This window comes from Emys orbicularis, chromosome 11 (assembly GCF_028017835.1).
Source record: "Emys orbicularis isolate rEmyOrb1 chromosome 11, rEmyOrb1.hap1, whole genome shotgun sequence".
In the NCBI taxonomy this organism is placed as follows: domain Eukaryota; kingdom Metazoa; phylum Chordata; order Testudines; family Emydidae; genus Emys; species Emys orbicularis.
Window position 1 is genome coordinate 60,106,257 of NC_088693.1, and position 21,116 is coordinate 60,127,372.

The window sequence follows — 21,116 nt, forward strand, 5'->3', positions numbered from 1 at the left end:
CAGCGCTCCAGAATATCATGCTGGGGTATTCGTATAGTACTGACTTGGTTAAAAGTGCCACCCGCGTAACTCCCAACACCATTTCTTTTATTTTTTAAAAAGGTCTCCCATTCAAATCCTGACCCAAACCCGCATCGTTTAAAATCTAATGGTGTTATCGCATAAGGAGAAATGGCTGCAGCTGTGTTTGGACTTGATGGTATAATAGAATAGGAGTTTGCATGTTTAGTCATTAAATTGAATTTAGAATATGATGTATTCTAGTGTGTGGTGGAGAAGAGGGTATCCTATGTTACGCTGCATATCCTGCTCGCCAGGTAGGGATTGGTGTTGGCTACTCAGGGCTGGTCTACACCAAGCCGCTAGTTCGGTGGCTGGGGATCGAAGTTCCGGGTTCGATTTATCGCGTCTGGTCTGGACGCGATATATCGATCCCGGAAGCGCTCGCCGTCGACTGCGGTACTCCAGCTCAGCGAGAGGAGTACCGCGGAGTCGACGAGGGAGCCTGCCTGCCGCGTGTGGACCGCGTCTGAACCGCGGTAAGTTCGAACTAAGGTATGTCGAATTCAGTTACGTTATTCACGTAGCTGAATTTGCGTACCTTAGTTCGACTTGGGGGGTTAGTGTAGACCAAGCCTCAGATGAAGTTCTAAGATTCTTGATTGAAGGGAATATAATAGCAAATAGGAAATAGATAACAAGAATAAATGAATGATTAAAAACACAGGTGGTTACTTTACTTTGTTTCAGTGGAAAATGCTTTTTTAAATATACAACAGAAAAGACTGAGCTAGCTGCTATCTCCATGCTTTGCAGTCTATATGTGCATTATTAGGTGAAGGGCAGACACCATTGATTTGGTCGACTTCATGTACCCACTCTACACACATGCACTGCATTCATCATTTGAAAACGTATTATGTCTACTTTAAGATGAGGTATGATGTGGAGCTGGCAAGTAGTGCCATTACCTTAGGAGTGGGGGCTGAACAATGATGCCATCAACACATTAAAACGACCACTTTGAAATCTTTGCATTTTTTCTATGAGTTTAATGATTCTACGTATTATTTCAAGATGTAAAATTGGATTTCTTTGTGTTCTCAATGCATCACAACAACAATTGTAGAACTGTGGGACTGGAAGGGACCTCGGTAGGTCATCTAGTCCAGTCCCCTGCACTCAAGGCAGGACTAAGTAATAACTAGACCATTCCAGACAGGTGTTTGTCTAACCTGTACTTAAAAACCTCCAATGACAGTGATTCTACAACCTCCCTAGACAATTTGTTCCAGTGCTTAACTGCCCTGACAGTTAAGAAGTTTTTCCTAATGTCCAATGTAAACCTCCCTTGCTGCAATTTAAGCCCATTGCTTCTTGTCTATCCTCAGAGGTTAAGGAGAACAATCTTTCATCCTCCTCCTTTTAACAAGCTTTTACATACTTGAAAACTGTTACCATGTCCCCTCCGTCTTTTCTTCTCCAGACTAAACAAACTCAATCTTTACAATCTTTCCTCGTAGGTCATGTTTTCTTTAATCATTTTTGTTGCCCTCCTCTGAACTTTCTCCAGTTTGTCCACATCTTTCTACAATGTGGTGCCCAGAACTAGATACAATTCTCCAATTGAGGCCTTGTCAGTGTGGCGTAGAGTGGAAGAATTACTTTTCTTGTCTTGCTTACAGCCCTTCTGCTGATACATGCCAGAATGATATTTGCCTTTTTTTTTTTTTTCTTGTTGCAACAGTGTTTCACTGTTGACTCATATTTAGCTTGTGAGCCACTATACACCCCAGATCTCTTTCTGCAGTACTCCTTCTTGGGCAGTCATTTCCCATTTTGTATATGTGCAATTGATTGTTCCTTCCTAAGTAAAGCACTTTGCATTTGTCCTTAATGAACTTCATCCTATTTTCTACAGACCATTTCTTTAGTCTGTCCGGATCATTTTGATTTTTAATCCTGCCCTTCAAAGCACTTGCAACCCCTCCCATCTTGATATTGTCCACAGACATTGAGTATATGCTCTATGCCATAATAATTTATGAAGATATTGAACATAACCAGACCCAGGACCAATCCTTGCAATACTCCTACTCCCGAGGGAATTCTGCGCCAAAAATTTAAAAATTCTGCGCACAATATTTTAAAATTCTGCAAATATTATTTGTCAATAAATAAATGTGGCTCCAGCATGGCAGTGAGGGGCACAGGCCACTGGCTGCATTGAGGTGGGAGATCCCCCTGAAGCCCCCACCTCCCCCAGTACAGGGACTCGGCAGTGACACTGCACCTGACCCTGACACAGTGCAAGGGCTGGGCCTGTCCCAGAAACACCCCGGGGCCCTGACCCTCTGTGCCAGGTGCACCAGGTGTGGGTCGGCAGGCTGAGTCCAGCAGGATCCAAGTGTGGAGGGGCTTAGTGTGGGGGAATCCAGGTGTGGGGCGAGAGGTTTCTGTGTGGGGCAATCTGGTTGTGGGCATCTCAGTGGGAGATCTGGATGCACAAAGGCTCGTTGGGGGGTTCTGAGTGCAGGGGCAATGGGACTCTGCAGGGGATCCAGGTGATGGTGGTTGGGCTCAGCGGTGGGGTCTGTGTGTGGGAATTCAGTGGGGGGGGGGTTCGGGTGCAGGGGGAGTGAGGCTTGATGGAGTGGGGGTCCAGATGCAGCTGGTTGGGGCTCAGTGGGGTGGGGGTCTGGGTGTAGGGGGGGCTCATCAGAGGGGTCCAGGTATAGGGGGTAGGGCTTGTCAGTGTGAGGGTTCAATGGGCCTGCTTAATGGGGGAGCCCCAGCTGCTGCCGAGGGGATTCCACATGCTGGGATCCCGCTTCCCCCATGATTCTCCTATCTCCTTTTCTTCTCCATCCCCCTCACCCCATGCCCGAATTCCCCTCCCCCTGCCCTATTCCACTGCCCTTCCTTCCCCACTGCCTCTTCACCCCCACCCCTCAGCTCCCTTCCCTCATTTCCCCCACTCCCGCTTACCCAGCTACACCGCAGGAACTCACTGTTCCACAGAAAATAGGAAGGCTCCCAGAACACAGAAAGGGAGCACAACTGGCAGTAGGACCCAGGAGGCTGCGTTCAGCTGCAGAGTCAGCGGAGCGCGAGACAAGACCCAGCCTCTGAGCTGGGCAGCTCTGCATCTGCAGAAATGAGGAGGGACGGGGGGCAATGGCACGTAACCCTGTGTGCCCCCCCATGCCTCACCTCTGTTTGGGGGGCTGTCCCCCCCAAAACTGCACACATGGTTGTACCTCCCCGCCCCCACAAGGCTTCCCTGCCGTTTTCTGCAGGGAAAAGCAGGAAATGTGTGTGTCTGGGGAAACGTACGTTTTCTGCTGCGGGCACGCCGTCCCGCAGAATCCCCCCAGGAGTACAGTCACTGGCACACATGTATACTTAGCCCCGTTCTCCCCCCTCCCCAATGGTGATCATGCAGGCACTCACGTCCAGCCCTCCTGCCCCGTCTCTGAGGCTGCTCCAGGTACATTGGAACAGACGCGCTGCTTGGGCTGCCAGGGAAGAGGCGTGTATCCCCCGGCAGATTTTTTTTGCATTTTTCTGTGCAGGGGGCACAGAAAAATGCGGGCCATATGAATTCTGTCCAGAATTGGTGCAGAATCCCCCCAGCAGTAATACCCCCACTGGATATGTCCTTCGAGCTTGACTGTGAACCACTGATAACTACTCTCTGGGAATGGTTTTCCAATCAGTTATGCACCCACCTTATAGTAGCTCCATCTAGTTTGTTTATGAGGCAGTCATGTGAGACAGTATCAAAAGCCTTTCTGAAGTCAAGATATACCATATCTCCTGCTTCCCCCCATCCATAAGGCTTGTTACCCTGTCAAAGAAAGTTATTAGGTTAGTTTGACGTGATTTGTTCTTGTCATATCCATGTTGACTATTATCCCCTTATTATCTTCTAGGTGTTTACAGATTGCTTGCTTGCTTGCTTATTTGCTCCATGATCTTTCCGGGTACTGAAGTTAAGCTGACTGGTCTGTAACGCTACAGGTTATCCTTATTCCCCTTTTTATAGATTGGCACTATATTTGCTCTCTCCCAGTCCTTTGGAATCTCTCCCGTCTTCCATGAGTTTTTGAAGATAATCACTAATGGCTCAGATACCTCCTCAGTCAGCTCCTTGAGTATTCTAGGATACATTTCATCAGGCCCTGGTGACTTGAAGACATTTAACTTGTCTACAAAATTTTTAACTGTTCGTTCCCTATTTTAGCCTCAAGTTCTACCTCATTTTCACTGGCATTCACTATGGTAGACATTTGATCGCTACTAACCTTTTTGGTGAAAACGGAAACAAAAAAGGCATTTAGCACTTACATGACTTCCACATTTTTTATTATTGTCTTTCCCCTCTCATTGACTAATGGGCCGACCCAGTCCTTGGTTTTCCTCTTGCTTCTAATGTATTTGTAGAATGTTTTCTTGTTACCCTTTATGTCTCTAGCTAGTTTAATCTCATTTTGTGCCTTGGCCTTTCAAATTTCGTCCCTATAGTCTCGTGTTTGTTTTTTTGTATTAATCCTTCATAATTTGACCTAGTTTCCACTTTTTATAGGACTCTTTTTTGAGTTTCAAATCACTGAAGATCTCCTGGTTAAGCTAGGGTGGTCTCTTGCCATACTTCCTATCTTTCCTACACAGTGGGATAATTTGTTCCTGTGCCCTTAATAATGTATCTTTGAAAAACTACCAGTTCTTTAGAGCTGTTTTTCCCTTAGACTTGCTTCCCATGGGAACTTACCTACCAACTCCCTGAGTTTGCTAAAGTCGCCTTCTTGAAATCCACGGTCTTTTTATTCTGCCGTTTTCCCTCCTACCATTCCATAGAATCATTTATCATTTCATGATCACTTTCACCCAATCTACCTTCCAAATTCTCAACCAGTTCCTCTCTATTTGTCAAAATCAAATCTAGAACAGCCTCTCTCCTAGCTACTTTCTCCACCTTCTGAAACAAAAAATTATCTCCAGTGCATTCCAAGAACTTGTTGGATAATCTGTGTCCTGCTGTATTAGTTTCCCAACAGATGTCTGGGTAGTTGAAGTCCCCCATCACCACCAAGTCCTGTGCTTTGGATGATTTTGTTAGTTGTTTAAGAAAAGCCTTATCCACCTCTTCTTCCTGGTTAGATGGTCTATAGCATACTCCTACCATGACATCACCCTTATTCTTTTACCCCTATTATCCTTACCTTGAGACTTTCAACAATTCTATCTCCTATTTCCATCTTAACTTCAGTGCAAATGGATACATCTTTGATATACGAGGCAACACCTCCTCCCTTTTTTCCCTGATGATCCATCCTGAGCTGTACCCTTCTATACCAATATTCCAGTCATGTGTGTTATCCCACCTAGTCTCTGTGATGCCAACTATGTCATAGTTGTGATTATTCACTGTATTTCTAGTTCTTCCTGTTTATTCCCCATACTACTTGCATTAGTATACAGACATCTAAGATACTGATTTGATTTCCCCTCTATGTTCCCTCTCATCTCTCCCTCGTCCTAGCTGTAATTGCCCATGCTCCCCCCCAGATTCTGACCCTTCACCCAGATCTTCATGTTTTTGACTTACCTTGGGCTTTTGTCTCCTGCCCCCGTCAAACCTAGTTTAAAGCCCACCTCCCTAGGTTAGCCAGTCTGTATCCAAAGATAGTTTTCCCCCTTCCTCAATGGACCCCATCTCTGCTCAATAGTCCTTCTTCCAGGAACAACATCCCATGGTCAAGGAAGCTGAAGCCCTCCTGGTGACACCAGGGATTCACCTCCAGGATGCCTCGGTCTCTGTTTGAACCCCTACCCTTGACCGGAAGGATTGAAGAGAATGCCACTTGTGCCCCCAACTCCTTCACCTTTACTCCCAGAGCCCAGCAGTCACTTCTGATCTGTTCAGGGTCATACCTCATATGTATATGAGTGCCCACATGAATGATTAGCATGGGTTAGCAGTCAGAGGGCCGGATGGTCCTCGACGATCCCTCTGGAACAAGTATTGCAAGAGGATAAAGCAAAATCTAATAATAAATTTGTATAGGTATCATTGAAATGTAATTGCACCGGTGACATTTCTAGTCAACATCATTATCATCATCTTTTTCATTGTGATATTTGTCAAGAGTGCATGGGTTACCAGTTTTCGTTGCCTTTGTGTGTACGAAGTTCTGTTCAGGGAGTTTTGCTCCGACTGAAGAGACAGTTGATTGTGCAGCAACACCTACTGGTACAGGCACAAATAAGGTCTTATAGAAACTCAGATGCCATTGTGCCCTTGTAGTAGTAATACAGGAAGTAGTTCAGCATACACATTTTTCCATCCATGTTGTGATGGTGAACTGATATACGGCTCACCTGTGTGCGAAGACACCCAAATTTTTGTTTGTCAAGATGTTTTTTTGAAATGCTCTTCAAAACTGTCCTCACATGGTGGGAGTTTGGCCAGTGACTTGTCTTTTTTTGATGGCTAGATTCAGGCACAAGCAATTCAGGTCTCTGTGGGTCTCCTTTTCTTTCTTGCTCTGGTCATACAGCACTGCTGCCAACTTCCTTGCTGCAGAAATTCTGACTTGTCCATTATTTTCTCCCAGTTTGGCAAGATCTCTGAAGCAGTAAGCACCCTTTGCTTTCACAACATTAAACACAATTTCCCCCCCATACCAAATAGGGATGGTACAGAATCACATCCCATTAATGCATGTGCAGCAGGAAGTATGTTGCAGAAGTCAGGAGTGAGTGCATCACAAATTGCATGCACTGATGTGAAGCAACACTTGTCAGTTGTGCTAGAAATGGTGCCTGTTTCAATCCACGTGTTATCTGTGTGTTCATTTTTGGAAAGTAGTGAACATCAAGGATGAAAACATCTGTATCAGGTGACCTCCTTACTATGGTTCTTTTGACACCAAGAAGCCCAAAAGCCATATTGGCACATACAGCATGCAGAAGCATCCTTGTGTCTGCTTCCTCTTGAGTACTGTACAAGCCTTGGGCTTCTTCACCACCTCTACTAATGATGGACTTTGCTACTTCACCATTGGAAAAGCCTCCAGCAAGGAGGAGTGTTGGTGTTGAGTGTGCTCCTATGCTCTCTGGTGCTTTTTGAACCCTAGATTCACAGAGGAATTTTACAAATGACTGCTTGTTGGATGCCATGTTTAGAAACTTTCCCATGGTAGCACAGAGGGCATCCACCAATCACCTGGTATTTCTTGCATCCAACCTTAGATCATGTCCAGCACTGTCTTTCTGCAGTTTTCACAGAGTTACTGTTATCATATCTGTCAGACTTTGATTACAGAATTTGTGTTGTCAACTGCTTTTAGGACCTGCCTTCAGTACTCAGCAGCCAGTTCATTGAATGTGGGAAATTTGTCTCCAGCTATCATTTGTATGACAGCCCTGGCATCTCTGATCTACGCTGTCCTGGCATCTCCGTTTCTTTGTTGTATGCTCTTAGCTCATGGATTCTTTCTGCTTAGCGCTTCCAGCTGATGCCCTAATTGAACTTGGTTTTTATTGCTCCATCAGCATGGAAGAGGAATATAGGCACAGATCCTATTGGGTGACTAAGAACAGTTCCGCTTGAAACATCACCGCTACATCTTGCTAAGGACAAGGCTCTGCAGGAAAAAAACTTCTGAACTGACGGCTGTTGTGATTTCTCTTCCCTTGCCATTACATTTGGTTATCTTGGCAATTTCAATAAATGTTTTGATGCCAGATTTCTTGACTGGGCTATATGTCCCATCAGAATCAAGTGCATCTCTCATAGACTCATAGACTTTAAGGTCAGAAGGGACCAATATGGTCATCTAGTCTGACCTCCCGCATGATGCAGGCCACAAAAGCTGACCCACCCACAACAGAATCTTCCAGCCTGCGACCCCTGCCCTATGCTGCGGAGGAAGGCGAAAAACCTCCAGGGCCTCTGCCAATCTACCCTGGAGGAAAATTCCTTCCCGACCCCAAATATGGCGATCAGCAGAACCCCGAGCATACAGGCAAGATTCTACAGCCGGACCCCCATTTTACCCGCGATGGCACGTTAATGCCTAATTGACTAAAATCACGTTATCTCATCAAACCATTCCCTCCATAAACTTATCAAGCCTGATCTTGAAGCCAGAGAGGTCTTTCGCCCCCACCGTTTCCCTCGGAAGGCTGTTCCAAAATTTCACCCCTCTGACGGTTAGAAACCTTCGTCTAATTTCAAGCCTAAACTTCCCCATGGCCAGTTTATATCCATTCGTTCTCGTGTCCACATTACTACTGAGCTGAAATAGTTCCTCTCCCTCCTTGGTATTAATCCCTTTGATATATTTAAAGAGAGCAATCATATCCCCCCTCAGCCTTCTTTTGGTTAGGCTAAACAAACCGAGCTCCTCGAGTCTCCTTTCATATCAAATCTCTCCATTTGTTCTTCACCAACATCTTCTGTTTTCAGTAGAGACTTGTGTACATCCTATGTTACATGCAGTCCAGTAGATATGTTGATAAGCGCCACAGGATATGATTCATTGTCATATAGTAAAATCTGTAATATGCTCTTTTTCCCTTTTAAGTGAGAAGGCAAGACTAGTTTGTGGACTTTTTCTTCACTATTTCTTGTTAGGCCACTTCTTTCTCTCATAGCCTTTGCATATTCATAATATGAAGCTATGTATTCCCATCTTTAGCACTAATACTGACCTATGCATAAGTGTCACTGAATTAAAAAGCTAGTTCCTAGAATATTTCAAAGGCTAGCACTGCATACATAGGCAATTAAAAATTAAAATGTTCTACCAGGCAGACTAGATGCTACATTGTATCTGCAATAGCTTATAAATGAAGAAGCATTACATTAAGAATTCACAACAGAGTCCTGTGGCACCTTATAGACTAACAGACGTATTGGAGCATAAGCTTTCGTGGGTGAATACCCACTTTGTCAGACATGGTATTCACCCACAAAAGCTTATGCTCCAATACGTCTGTTAGTCTATAAGGTGCCACAGGACTCTGTTGCTTGTTACAGATCCAGACTAACACGGCAACCCCTCTGATACATTAAGAATTCATGTTCATTTATATCTACCCACTATGCTATACAAACTGTGGGCATGCATTCTAGTGCTACTGGTACACAATCTTCAGTGTGGGACTGATGTGGTCAGCAAATTTCAACTGAAAACTGTAGATAACTGTTATCACTTCTAAGATACTTTGACAATTAAGAATATGTTATGTCAAAACATTTCATGGTAGTATATTAAGGACAAACACAAAGTACTCCACTTAGGAAGGAACAGTCAGTTGCACACATACAAAATGAGAAATGACTGCCTAGGAAGGAGTACTGCGGAAAGGGATCTGGGGGCCATAGTGGATCACAAGCGAAATATGAGTCAACAGTGTAACGCAGTTGCAAAAAAAGCAAACATCATTCTGGGGTGTATTAGCAAGGATATTGTAAGCAAGACACGAGAAGTAATTCTTCCACTCTACTCCGCACTGATTAGGCCTCAACTGGAGTACTGTGTCCAGTTCTGGGCGCCACATTACAGGAAAGATGTGGACAAATTGGAGAAAGTCCAGAGAAGAGCAACAAAAATGATTAAAGGTCTAGAAAACATGAGGGAAGATTGAAAAAATTGGGTTTGTTTAGTCTGGAGAAGAGAAGACTAAGAGGGGACATGATAATAGTTTTCAAGTACATAAAAAGTTGTTTACAAGGAGGAGGGAGAAAAATCATTCTTCTTAACCTCTGAGGATAGGACAAGAAGCAGTGGGCTTAAATTGCAGCAAAGGCAGTTTAGGTTGGACATTAGGAAAGACTTCCTAACTGTCAGAGTGGTTAAGCAGTGTAAGAAATTGCCTAGGGAGGTTGTGGAATCTCCATCATTGGGGAATTTTAAGAGCAGGTTGGACAAACACCTGTCAGGAATGGTCTACTCTAGAAAATACTAAGTCCTGCTTTGAGTGCAGGGGACTGGACTAGATGACCTCTCGAGGTCCCTTCCAGTTCTATGATTCCAAAATGTTGATATTTGCCATATTTGTCATGTTAAACAGCTTCACCATTTTGGGGGGGGAGGGGGGGACTTGCCCATGCAAAACCAATACAAAGTCTTTTAATACATTGTTGTTTGGTAGCTTTGACCAAGAAGCACCATATTAAGGTGTTGAAGTTAATTTAAACAGTAAAAATTGTAAGTATAGTTATATCGCAGTGTTTCTGGAATTGTGCAAAAAATGAGACTTTTTCATTTACCTCACCTACAGGCTTACAGCACCACTTGACAGCTCCTCATTATACCTCATCTAAACATACATAAAATAAGCTTTCAAATTATGTGTGTAGGATGAGTACATTAAACTCCAAAATTATGAACCTTTTTGGAGAATTGCTGCACACTTGTATAGCTTTCACTTAATATAGATGCACCGTCTGTTTATTCTGTAAGTGGCATGATTAATAACGATTGTAGTGAAAATGCTTCTCATAATAACCACATTTGAGGGAATGTAACAGACTTTGACAATAGTTTTTTCACATATGTTTCATAATGAAGTGTTCAAGGTATGAAAAGAGCCTAAAGCCAGGTCTGCACTAGAAAACCGGGCAAGCCCTCCTATTGTAGCTTCTACTGGCAAAGAAGTGCTTTTGTCAATATATCTTATACCAGTTGGGTGAGCAAAATAAGCTATATCAGCAAAAGCACTTTGATGCCAGTGTAACCGCATCTATGTTTGGGCTTCTGCCAGTATAGACATATTGCAAAAGATTACCCCATTCCCATGACATTACTTTACCAGCAAAAATTTCAAGTGTAGACCTGACCAGAAAATTCCCTATAACAATTTCAGACTTCATGCAATTTCTGTCAAAATGGTTCCTTAAAAAGTGTTAGAAATAAAAGCAACAGTATAGCAGGATAGTTACTTTTGTGTGTAATGTAAATTTAGGAAAATACTTGATTGGAGAAAAATACTTCCTAATTCCTATAACAGAAGCCTCTAAAATGTCCCAAGTAAACATAGTATTGGCAAATTACCACAAGCCTAAAGGCAGCCTTTTACTTCACCCCTCCTGACAAAATGGCACAGATTAATAAAGATGAATCTAGGCTTCATAGAGGTGTTGCTTGCAGAGACTACAGTCCCCCACATGCAGTGCTTTATATTGAAACCAGCATAAACTCTGTGGATTTAAGCTGAAACATTACATGCTGGAACCAAGGTTTGCATCTCCATGTAAAGGTGAGGATGGCTACAAACTTCTTTGAGAACACTGGACCACTTTTGTCCTGCACACCATGTTTTAGGGTTCCTTGTGCCTACAGTTTACTTGTAGTTGTTGTTTGTTTTTATTAGGTGAACCAGAATGTCACTTTGAGGATCCTTTTACTCATTAGATATGACTAGTGATGATGGAATGTTTTCAGCCATGCTGAACAATTTAAACAGGTTTTGTACTGAATTCACGTACCGCTAGATACTTTTCAACAGTTCTGATAAACTATCTCATGGATTTTTCATTCTGTAGCTTTTTTACAGGAAGTGGGATGGGTTTCGAGGCCTTCATTACCTGCTCTGGAACGCTGGTGGTTGCAGTTTGCACAAAGAGAGAATATGCAACAGTGATGCTGCCAGAGCATTGTTTGTGTGATTCCCTCTGGGTAAGATCTGCTACTTGCTACTTAAACGTACTTTGTTTAGGACAGAATAGCCTTAGCTAAAGAGAAGCAGCTGATAATCTTAACAAGTGATTTAGTTTTTTTCTCTTGAATAAAGACACATTCCACTTCTAAAGATAAGGCCTAATCCTTAAACATGTGAGTAGATCTTATTGTAGAATTATTTGTTTCATAGGGTTTTGAGGGCAGGATGAGGGTATGTTCCTGGGTGTGACTTAACAGTGAGAGGCTTTTAGGAGTTGCTGTTTTTATTTATCAGCTGGCTGAGGTAAATTGTTGTCTCCATTTAATTAGTTAATGCTGCTGGCTTGTGGAGTTAATTTGTTCCTTAATATTTATGCTATTGGATGGTTATTGCAAGTCTAATTATTGTCAGGGGGCTTAGAAGTTTTGTATATGTTTTTAAATGGTAAATCTAAATAAATGTCAGTGTGGCTACTTAGGCAAATAATGGTTACAGGATAGGATCTGTAATCACAGAATCCTAGAAATGTAGGGCTGGAAGGGACCTTGAGAAGTCAATTCCAGCCCCTTGCATTGAGACAGGACCAAGTAAACCTAGATCATCCCTGCCAGGTGTTAGTCCAAACTGTTTTTAAAAACCTCCAATGATGGAGATTCCCACAACCTCCCTTGGAAGCTATTCAGTAACTATAAGAAATCCTTATAGTTAGAAAAAAATGCCTAATCTCCAATTTAAATCTCTCTTGCTGCAAATTAAACCCATTGTTTCTTGTCCTTCCTTCAGTGAACATGGAGAACAATTGATTGCTGTCCTCTTTATAATAGCCCTTTACATATTTTAAGACTGTTAACAGGTCCCCCCTCAATCTTCATTTCGTAAGACTAAAGATGCCAGGTTTCTTTAACCTTTCCTTATAGGTCAGGTTTCCTAAACCTTTTATCACTTTTGTTGCTCTCCTCTGGACTCGAATTTCTTCATATCTTTCCTAAACTGCCCAGAATTGGACACAGTATTCCAGCTGCGGCCTCACCAATGCTGAGTAGAGCAGGATAATTGCCTCCTATTAAATATAATAGTTCTGCTAATTTTTGCAACTGCATCACATTGTTGACTCCTATTCAATTTGTGATCCACTATAACCCCCAGATCCTTTTCAGCAGTACTACCATCTAGCCAGTTATTCCCATTTTGTAGTTGTGCATTTGATTTTTCCTTCTGAAGTGTAGTACTTAGCTCTTGTTTTTATTGAATTTCATCATGTTGAATTCAGACTGATTCTCCAATTTAAGGTCTTTTTGAATTCTAATTATGTCCTCCAAAGTGCTTGCAACCCCTCCCATCTTGGTGTCATCCACAAATTTTATAAGCATACTAATGGTTACTGTATCTGCAATCTCTGTAAAGGGGCCATGTCAGTGTTATGGTAATTCTCCTTAAAAAACGTCAAAGGAATAGAGAAGAAACATAAATGCAGCTGGATCAGTTAGATGGCTCCTGAGTGGTGGGATGTGTTACGGGAACTTCTAAAGTTTATAAACTATAATTTAGTTCAAAGTCTAAGGCTTAGAAAATGTGAATAAGTTACTCTGTTGCCCCATCCCATTCCTAAGGCTATATTTAGGGACTGCATTGCATTATTATGAAGGGCGTCACATGTCTTTCTTTTCCCAAAAAACCTTTTTGTAATGTACACTTTTTTTAAAAAAAGGAAGGCATTGATTGATACTTGATCTAATCTTTCAGTGATGCTATAAAAGTTTGTGGTCTGCTGTAATTTTTTCACCCATTTAATGGTAGCAATGTTGGGCAGACATGCAGAATTCTTTTGTTGCATTTTAATAAGGATCTAATCAAACTGTACTGTTATATTGCCTGTCCAGCACAACATAACTATTGTTCATATGCCTGGAAAGAGGCCCTTTGGTCAAAGCTTTGTCTACATCTACGTCAATGGACAACAGAAGATCTCTGCCCCACTTAGATTTCCTGCCATGAATGAAGTAAGTCTTTTCTTCCCATCAGACCACTATCCTAGGGATTTCTTACAGAAGAAAGGTTTGTAAAATGGCAGTCAGATAAAATGAAGAAATAAAAAGGGAAAATGGGTCATCCGTGATTAAAAACATGATAGAAGCTGATTAGCAGTTGTTTTCATTTTTCAAGTGTTGAGGATAGTTAAGCTCATCCCCAGCATGTCTCTTTGGGCCATCTCAAATACAGCAGAATAGAAGAGGACTTGATGTTGATCAAGAATGATCTTTTGATGATGATTCAGTGGCCTGTGTAACCTCGTGTTAGCTCCTTTTATGTGAGGTGTTTTTTGGGTTTCTTTTTGTTTTGTTTGTTTTTTTAAACTACTGTCACAATTAGCACTAACTGCCTCCCTTGTTGGCAGACTTGCCAGCGAAGATGGTAGGTTAATGCACAGCGGAGAACTACCTTGTCTCACTAAGAGGTGGTTCTCAGTACATTTGAGAGCACACAGGAAGTTTGAGTAATCTTGCATGTGACATTGTCTGTGCTGTTTTTGGTTAGGGGATACATTAATAGGGACATTTCTTTTCAGTGCTGTTAACTGATCATTTCTACATGCTAAATACTAAATTAACCTTAATAAGCACAAGCCAATAAAATGCCAAAATGATTATACGTAATATGTGGATGCTGTTGTAAACGGTTGCTCCTTTTTGTGAAACAAGTCCGTTTTAAACCTGGGTTACAATGTTATGATACTGAGCCATTATTTTTATTTTTATAGGCCCCAGTTCTGCAATCCTTCTTGGTTTGGGGCATATATTCATATGAGTAGTTCCATTGACTTCATTATGACTACTTGCATGACTTACATGCTTCCTGTAAAGGTTGAAGAATCAAGTACTTAGTTATTAAAAGCAAACATAACTGCTGACTGTAAGACAAAACTGTTGATTTTTTTGATGCATCTGTGAGAGTTTTAGAAACTCTAAAACATTCATTCAGCTTCTTTTATAAACATTGAGTGGGGGGTACCTCTTGCTGCACAAGATGGCATGGGAAGATGGCACTGAAGCTTTTTATTAGTGCAAGCAATCAAGCAGAATACTTCATATGACAAGATTATTGTAGAAGATACATCTTGCTAAAGTATGATCCAAGGGGAATGGTCTGCTGGGACAGAAGCCTTGATGCTCCCTGCAGAGGCCAGTAACAGGCCAGGGAACAAATTACTCCTGCTTGGAGAAGGATTAGTATGCACTTTCTAGTGCTTTTTGTGCATAATGTACACCAACAATGTATTGCTGTCTTTCTACACCTGTTTCCTCAGTCAAGGCAGATTTGCTCTGAAAGGTCATTAGATTTAGTTCAACTCACTTATTTTTTATGTTTAATTTTGTGAAAGTCTCAAGGATGTTTGACATTTGTCTGTAACATTATTTTATTTATTTTTATTTTTCTTACACCGTCATCTCCAGCCTTTTACTTCTTGCTGCATTGGTTCAGCTGGTCAGAGGACAACCACTCCTCCTCCATCTCAGATACCGGACCCACCCTTCTCCTCCCCTATTACGCCTCATCGAACATCTCTAGGTGGGATTCTCTCTCCAGCTAGTTGGGGCGGACTGCTTGGGAAATCAGAGTTGATCACCAAGTTGATCTCCGCGGGTACCCAGGACAGTGAATGGGGATGTCCAACATCACTGGAGGGCCAGCTTGGGTCAGTTATCATCTTCCATGAAGCACTGCAGCCCTCTCAGGTGAAAGCTTTATATTTGGCAGGTAAGTGGTTGTTGGTGGTGGTTGTATAGTGGTAACATCTACAAGCCTAGCTATGGACCAGGATCCCATTGTGCTACGTCTGTACAAACACCATAACAAAAAGATGATCCCTGCCCCCAAAGAATTTACAGTCTAAGTACACAGCTTGCACTGTGCCAAACTGGTAGATATGTCCTTCAAAATAAATGTATCTTTTTATAGTACACATTTATGTTATACTATATTTGCTATATTTACACAGATTCTCCTATTCCCCTATTATGCATCAAATATATAGACATGCAGAGAGGTCCACAAAAATTTATATCCACCAATCCTGAAGAGGTGTTAAAAAAACTTAGACAGATATCGACCAATTTGGGCCCTCATTTACATGAGTGAAATCTGAAGTATCTCCATTAACTTCAGTGGAGCTACTCTGGGTTTAAACAAATTAAACTGAAAGCAGAATTTGGCCCATTAGCTAAAAAAGTTGAGTAAAAATCTTTAGTTGGGTATTAAGATTAGGCAATTAAATTATTCAGTTAAAGGCCACAGCTTTGTCCATATTGATTTTCATCTTACTTTTGCATGTGTTTTAAAGATACTTTCAGTGTCCTGAAGTATCTGTTTTATTATTGGTCCAGATCCAGTTTCAAAAACCTCATGTATTATATAACAATTAATAAAACTTAAAAATAAGTCATACTTCTGTGTGATCTTGAAAAGAAAACTAAACTTGTCTGAAGGGCTTGAAAGGCTGAGCTCTTCGAAGTGTGAACCACTTGTCTAAACTCTGCAACCTTGAGTGTCTTTTCACATTATTTGTCAACATATGGGCATGTAAGTGAGAGTATTCAAGTGTATTGCTGTGGTTGATAAGCCACTTAAAAGTCATTATTCAGCCTTGGGAGCTCATCCTTTAGGATTTACATTAGCAATTGAAAGATGATCTTTTCCAGAACATTTTGATAATGTATATAAAACGATCTTTAAAAAGATTAGGTGTATGAGTTACATGATGTCTTATTACTACCAAAAATTGTATATAAAGCTGTCTTCAGGATCTGATCTTCCTAACTGCTGATGGTCTTTAGGGAGAGATGACGGTTGAGTGTGAAATGGAATATTTGTAAAGACAAAATACTGACAATTTTTGAACATACAAATCTCATTTCATATAACTTAATTTGTTTTTTAGCCAGAGGTTTATTTGTAAAGAGTAAAACCCCATGGAATCACAGAGTTATTTTTTTAAAATAATCTTTTGGTTAAGGAGATATGTCAAATATTTGGTCAGGATATGTGTAGTTCAAGGTGTCCTATTTGTATCTCTAGCAGAGTGTAGCGTAGTAAAATTTATTAACACAAACTTTAAATCTAGCGTGTACATAAAATATTTTACAGGCCCAAACTGTCTAACTCCATGGAAATCCCAAGAGTCTGAAGTGGCAGATCTGCCCAGTAAAGTGCTTCTTCACTATACACCCAAGGTAGTAATCAGCATGTTTTCCATTTGCTTACATACTTTACAGTAGTTTGTTTTTTCTAAAGGTTAAAACATTCTGAACAGTAGCTTTAAATATCTACAGATTAACTTGGTTTAACTTTTAGAATGGAACAGGTTTCCTTTTATGGACAAAGTTTTCTTTATTCCTTAAAGTGATGTTGTCCGGCTATGCCGGAAGGAGGACAGGAGACACTGGCTGTGGTTTAATTAGGCCACAACTTTATTCCTAAATGTCTGTGAGTACCCAGCAGTTAAAAGTGTACAGTGCAAGTAATTCCATAACAATTTACATATACACGGGGGGAGTGCTGTCAGCCGCACCCATCAAGTGAGGTTGGGGGGTAGGAGCTATAAAGGAGAGAGGGTTGGCTCGCTGACGAACCAGTCATAGCCCCGAAATTCCTATTTCTGCTCCTTTAAAGAATACCTCTTTTAAATCCTTTACCAATCCATTGTATCTGATCACCATATCCTTTCTCCATGGAGAATCTGCACTGGATATCTGCCACAAGGAGGCTCCAGCAATTAGCTTGTCTGCTTCCCCCCGCATACCTAGCCAGGCTCCCAGACATCTACTAATGTCCTCTTTAATATTGGCCAAAAACTTGTCAGCTCCCAAGTCTAATAGGGTAGACCCTATCCTCCCTGAATCATTCTGATGCCCCCTATGCTAAGTCCAGATGAGAAATTACTGACCCCCCCCATTGCCACTATGGATTTGGCAACCTCCCTATTCACATACCTCCTAGACTTGTCAACCTGAGGGGGCTTCACAGTTCCCCGCCACACCCTGTGTTGCAATGTGTCAGACCAGATATCTTTTCCCTGGAGTAAAAATTCCAGGATCTGCCCCAAGTCCCTTTTAGCTCTGATCAATAAGTCCACCCTTTTACGCATTCCCTAATAATTTTCCCCAAGGTGAACCACAATCATATCCGTTTGCCAGAAGCTGGGAATGGACGACAGGGGAGTGAGCACTTGATGATTACCTGATCTGTTCATTCCCTCTGGGGCACCTGGATTTGGCCACTGTTGGAAGACAGGAGACTGGGCTAGATGGACCTTTGGTCTGACCCAGAATGGCCATTCTTATGTTCTTATTTGTTTCCTGCTCAGAGGCCATCACAGTGTACAGATGGGCCATCAGCTGGTCCCATAACATGCTCCCCTGCCAGCTCAGGATTGCCTCACCACTGATGTGCAGCAGCAAACCTCCAGACAACCTGGAAGCCTGCATGTGTGCCCAGTAAACAATACTGTGCCCACAGATCTACACTGCTGTCTGCCTGGCCTGCCAGTGTCTGGAATACAGACATAAGGGAAAATTAACACTGATTCCCCACCTGGGGTCTCACATACATTCTTTTTGCTTCAGAATGCCTACCCCCAATTGCCTGAATTGCACTAGCCCCCAGACCTAGCTGGGCCACTACTGTTACCACCCCGATCCTGAATGAGTGGGAACCAATTCATGTGCTAAAGCCCCAACCCTGTCAGACCCCATCTTAAAACTGTAACAAACTAGTATGTTGTGAGGGGATTCCCATCGTCCTGAATCAAGAGGACCCTTCTTTCCTGGCCTTATTGCCATGTATGCCCTCACAGCCTCCACTCTGCAGATCCCAGGCTCACCATAATGAATTCACCCTGGCCTCCTTGATCTGCCTTTGACATCTTCAAAGTTAATATCACCGATTGCCCCTCCCAATATATATCCCTCAATTCTAAAGCCCTTCCAGAAGAATCCCTACAGGACTCAAGTACTAGTTGGCTGATCCTAAAGCTCCAAAAAAACGCTACCGGAAATGCCTCCCTGACTGTGCAACTTACAAATGTAGATTTGTTTTTGTTACATAAACTGCACTCAAAGATAAAACAATGTAAAACTTTAGAGCCTACAAGTCCACTCAGTCCTATTTCTTGTTCAGCCGATTGCTAAGACAAACAAGTTTGTTTACATTTATGGGGTCCTACCTGTAATTCCCCATCCTGTAGTGCACTTTCACAATAAAGAGATTGCACTACAGTACTTATATGAGGTGAATTGAAAAATACTATTTCTTTAGTTTATCTTTTTTACAATGCAAATATTTGTAATTAAAAAATAAATAAAGTGAGCACTGTACACTTTGTATTCTGTGGAATAATTTAAATCAAAATATTTGAAAATGTAGAAAACATCCAAAATATTTAAATAAATGGTATTCTATTATTGTTTAACAGTGTGATTAAAACTGTGATTAATCGTGATTATTTTTTTAATCTCCCGATTAATTGCAATTAATATTTTTAATTGTTTGATAGCCCCAATGGATACCCATTGCAGTATTGGACAGAAAGGACTCCCTTTCATGCCCTGCCTCTGCAACCTCCATCTGGTGCTGGTCACACTCTGGTGCTACCAGCCTTGTCATTCTCCTGTCCTGCAATCTGTTTGTTCAAATGTCCTGGCTGTGGGTGACCCACTACACCTTGTAAGCCTTGTAGTGCTATGGAAACAATTTTGGAAGCAACTACCCAGATGGCTTGAATCAATTCTCTGTTGGCTACCCCACCGCCAAATGCAGCTAGTTCACCATGGGGAGTGTTTGCTTCCCCAGGATCCATGTTACTTCCCAGCAGAGGAGAATCCATTTGGTAGATAGACCACGCTGGGAACCACCTACTCCACTCCTTGCCCATGCAGTGAAGATCCCACATCCCCGGTCTCCCATGGTCTCTCAAGCCCCACTCTGTGCACCCTGAACTGGGTTTGGAACTTCCATCCCTGGCTGGAAGGGGGACACCTTCGCTCCTCCTGTTCTCACAAATCTGCTAGAGCCCTGCTCTAATGAGTTTGAAACTTCTTCCCCTTTTGCTACAAAACACTTGCTTCTCCTGCTGCAGGTTGGAGGGAGGACTCCTCCCCCCTCCACCTCCCTGTTCTCACCAGTCTGCTACCATGTGGAGCCACCAGAGAGTGAAGTTTATGCAGCTGTTCCTGTGCACAGCTGGTCCAGTTAAAAGAGGGCTTTTCCTGCACTGGGGTGGACCTAAATAGTCTCCCCTTTCCTCCAGTCACCTGGGGTGGGGGATGGGTCACCGTCCCAACACTAACCTGGTCTGAAGCTGCAGCACTCTGGCTGTCGAGCCTTTAAAGGGATCACACACCTTTTCCTACAAGCCAGCTAATGGCCCCCATTGCTTAATGTGGGGTGAGGTCATTTTACATGATATTGTGGAATAAAACTTAAAGAACCACAGCTGGATGGCCCTTTGGGATGGTATCAGAGTGTGAGTGTTGTGAGCCTGTTATTCTCGCCCTCCTGCTTTTACTGAAATATGGTGTGTTTTGTTTCCCACCCTTTTAGGGTTGGTAGCTTTTTCTGTGCATTTACTTTTTGGTTAGAATGGTTGAATAAACTATCTCCCGGCACCGGTATGAATGCCTCACTTAGTATAAAGGGTATGAGTCAGCACTTTCTCCTGAAGGACAAGTTGATAATCTAACTAATTTCCATTGACATGAGTAGTGTGGGTTTCTGGATTAGGCCTTGCACTGTCCATAACTAAACTATAGATTTGTGTATTTTATTTCTCATTCTACCAAAAGGCCAAGAATGCTGTAAGTGGTGAAATTGTGAATAGTGAATCCAAGATATTAGGAAATGTATTCTGGGTATCCCACGTCGTTGAAATCTTGCCATTAGTATCACCACAATGCTGTTTCCTGCCTTACCTCAGTATGCCATGCACTCTTATGTAAATTTATACAGGTAATTCAGTGACCCTGAATTTGTTTCAGAAGTAATGCTGAAGCTCATATTTTTTTCCTTTTTTAGGCCTGCAGAAACCCAATCTGCCTTGACCTGTCCACAAATCTTTTACATGGAAGACTAACTGGAAACAAAGTAGTGAACTGGGACATCAAGGTAAATTAATATTAAATCATCACAATCTGATGTAAATACAAAGTAGTTATCGTATACTGGATGCTTAAGGAGTGCTAGACGTTCCCATTGTGCGGGAGCAACACCACACATAGCAGTGTTTTCAAGTGAATTAAGCTAATTTTAGGGTTGTGGTGGTGTCAAAGTAAATTTTGGGAAAGTGGAGTCAGGCAAACACAGTCATAGATAATGTTTCAAAACAAACTTAAAATTAGAATATTAAAAAGTTTTGTGGTACTGCAAGTAATACGTTTTATATTTTGAAA

The 21,116-nt window shown here is 42.0% G+C and overlaps 1 protein-coding gene across 1 annotated transcript in view; it reads left to right on the forward strand.

Annotated features, from left to right (window-relative positions):
- Nucleotides 1-21,116, forward strand: part of NBEAL1 (neurobeachin like 1) — a 149,422-nt gene that overhangs the window by 65,696 nt on the left and 62,610 nt on the right. The window contains exons 15-19 of the mRNA XM_065413192.1: nt 11,561-11,693; nt 13,557-13,676; nt 15,129-15,432; nt 16,819-16,904; nt 20,743-20,832. Of these exons, the coding sequence (XP_065269264.1) occupies nt 11,561-11,693; nt 13,557-13,676; nt 15,129-15,432; nt 16,819-16,904; nt 20,743-20,832 (733 nt within the window). The remainder of the gene's footprint in view (nt 1-11,560; nt 11,694-13,556; nt 13,677-15,128; nt 15,433-16,818; nt 16,905-20,742; nt 20,833-21,116) is intronic.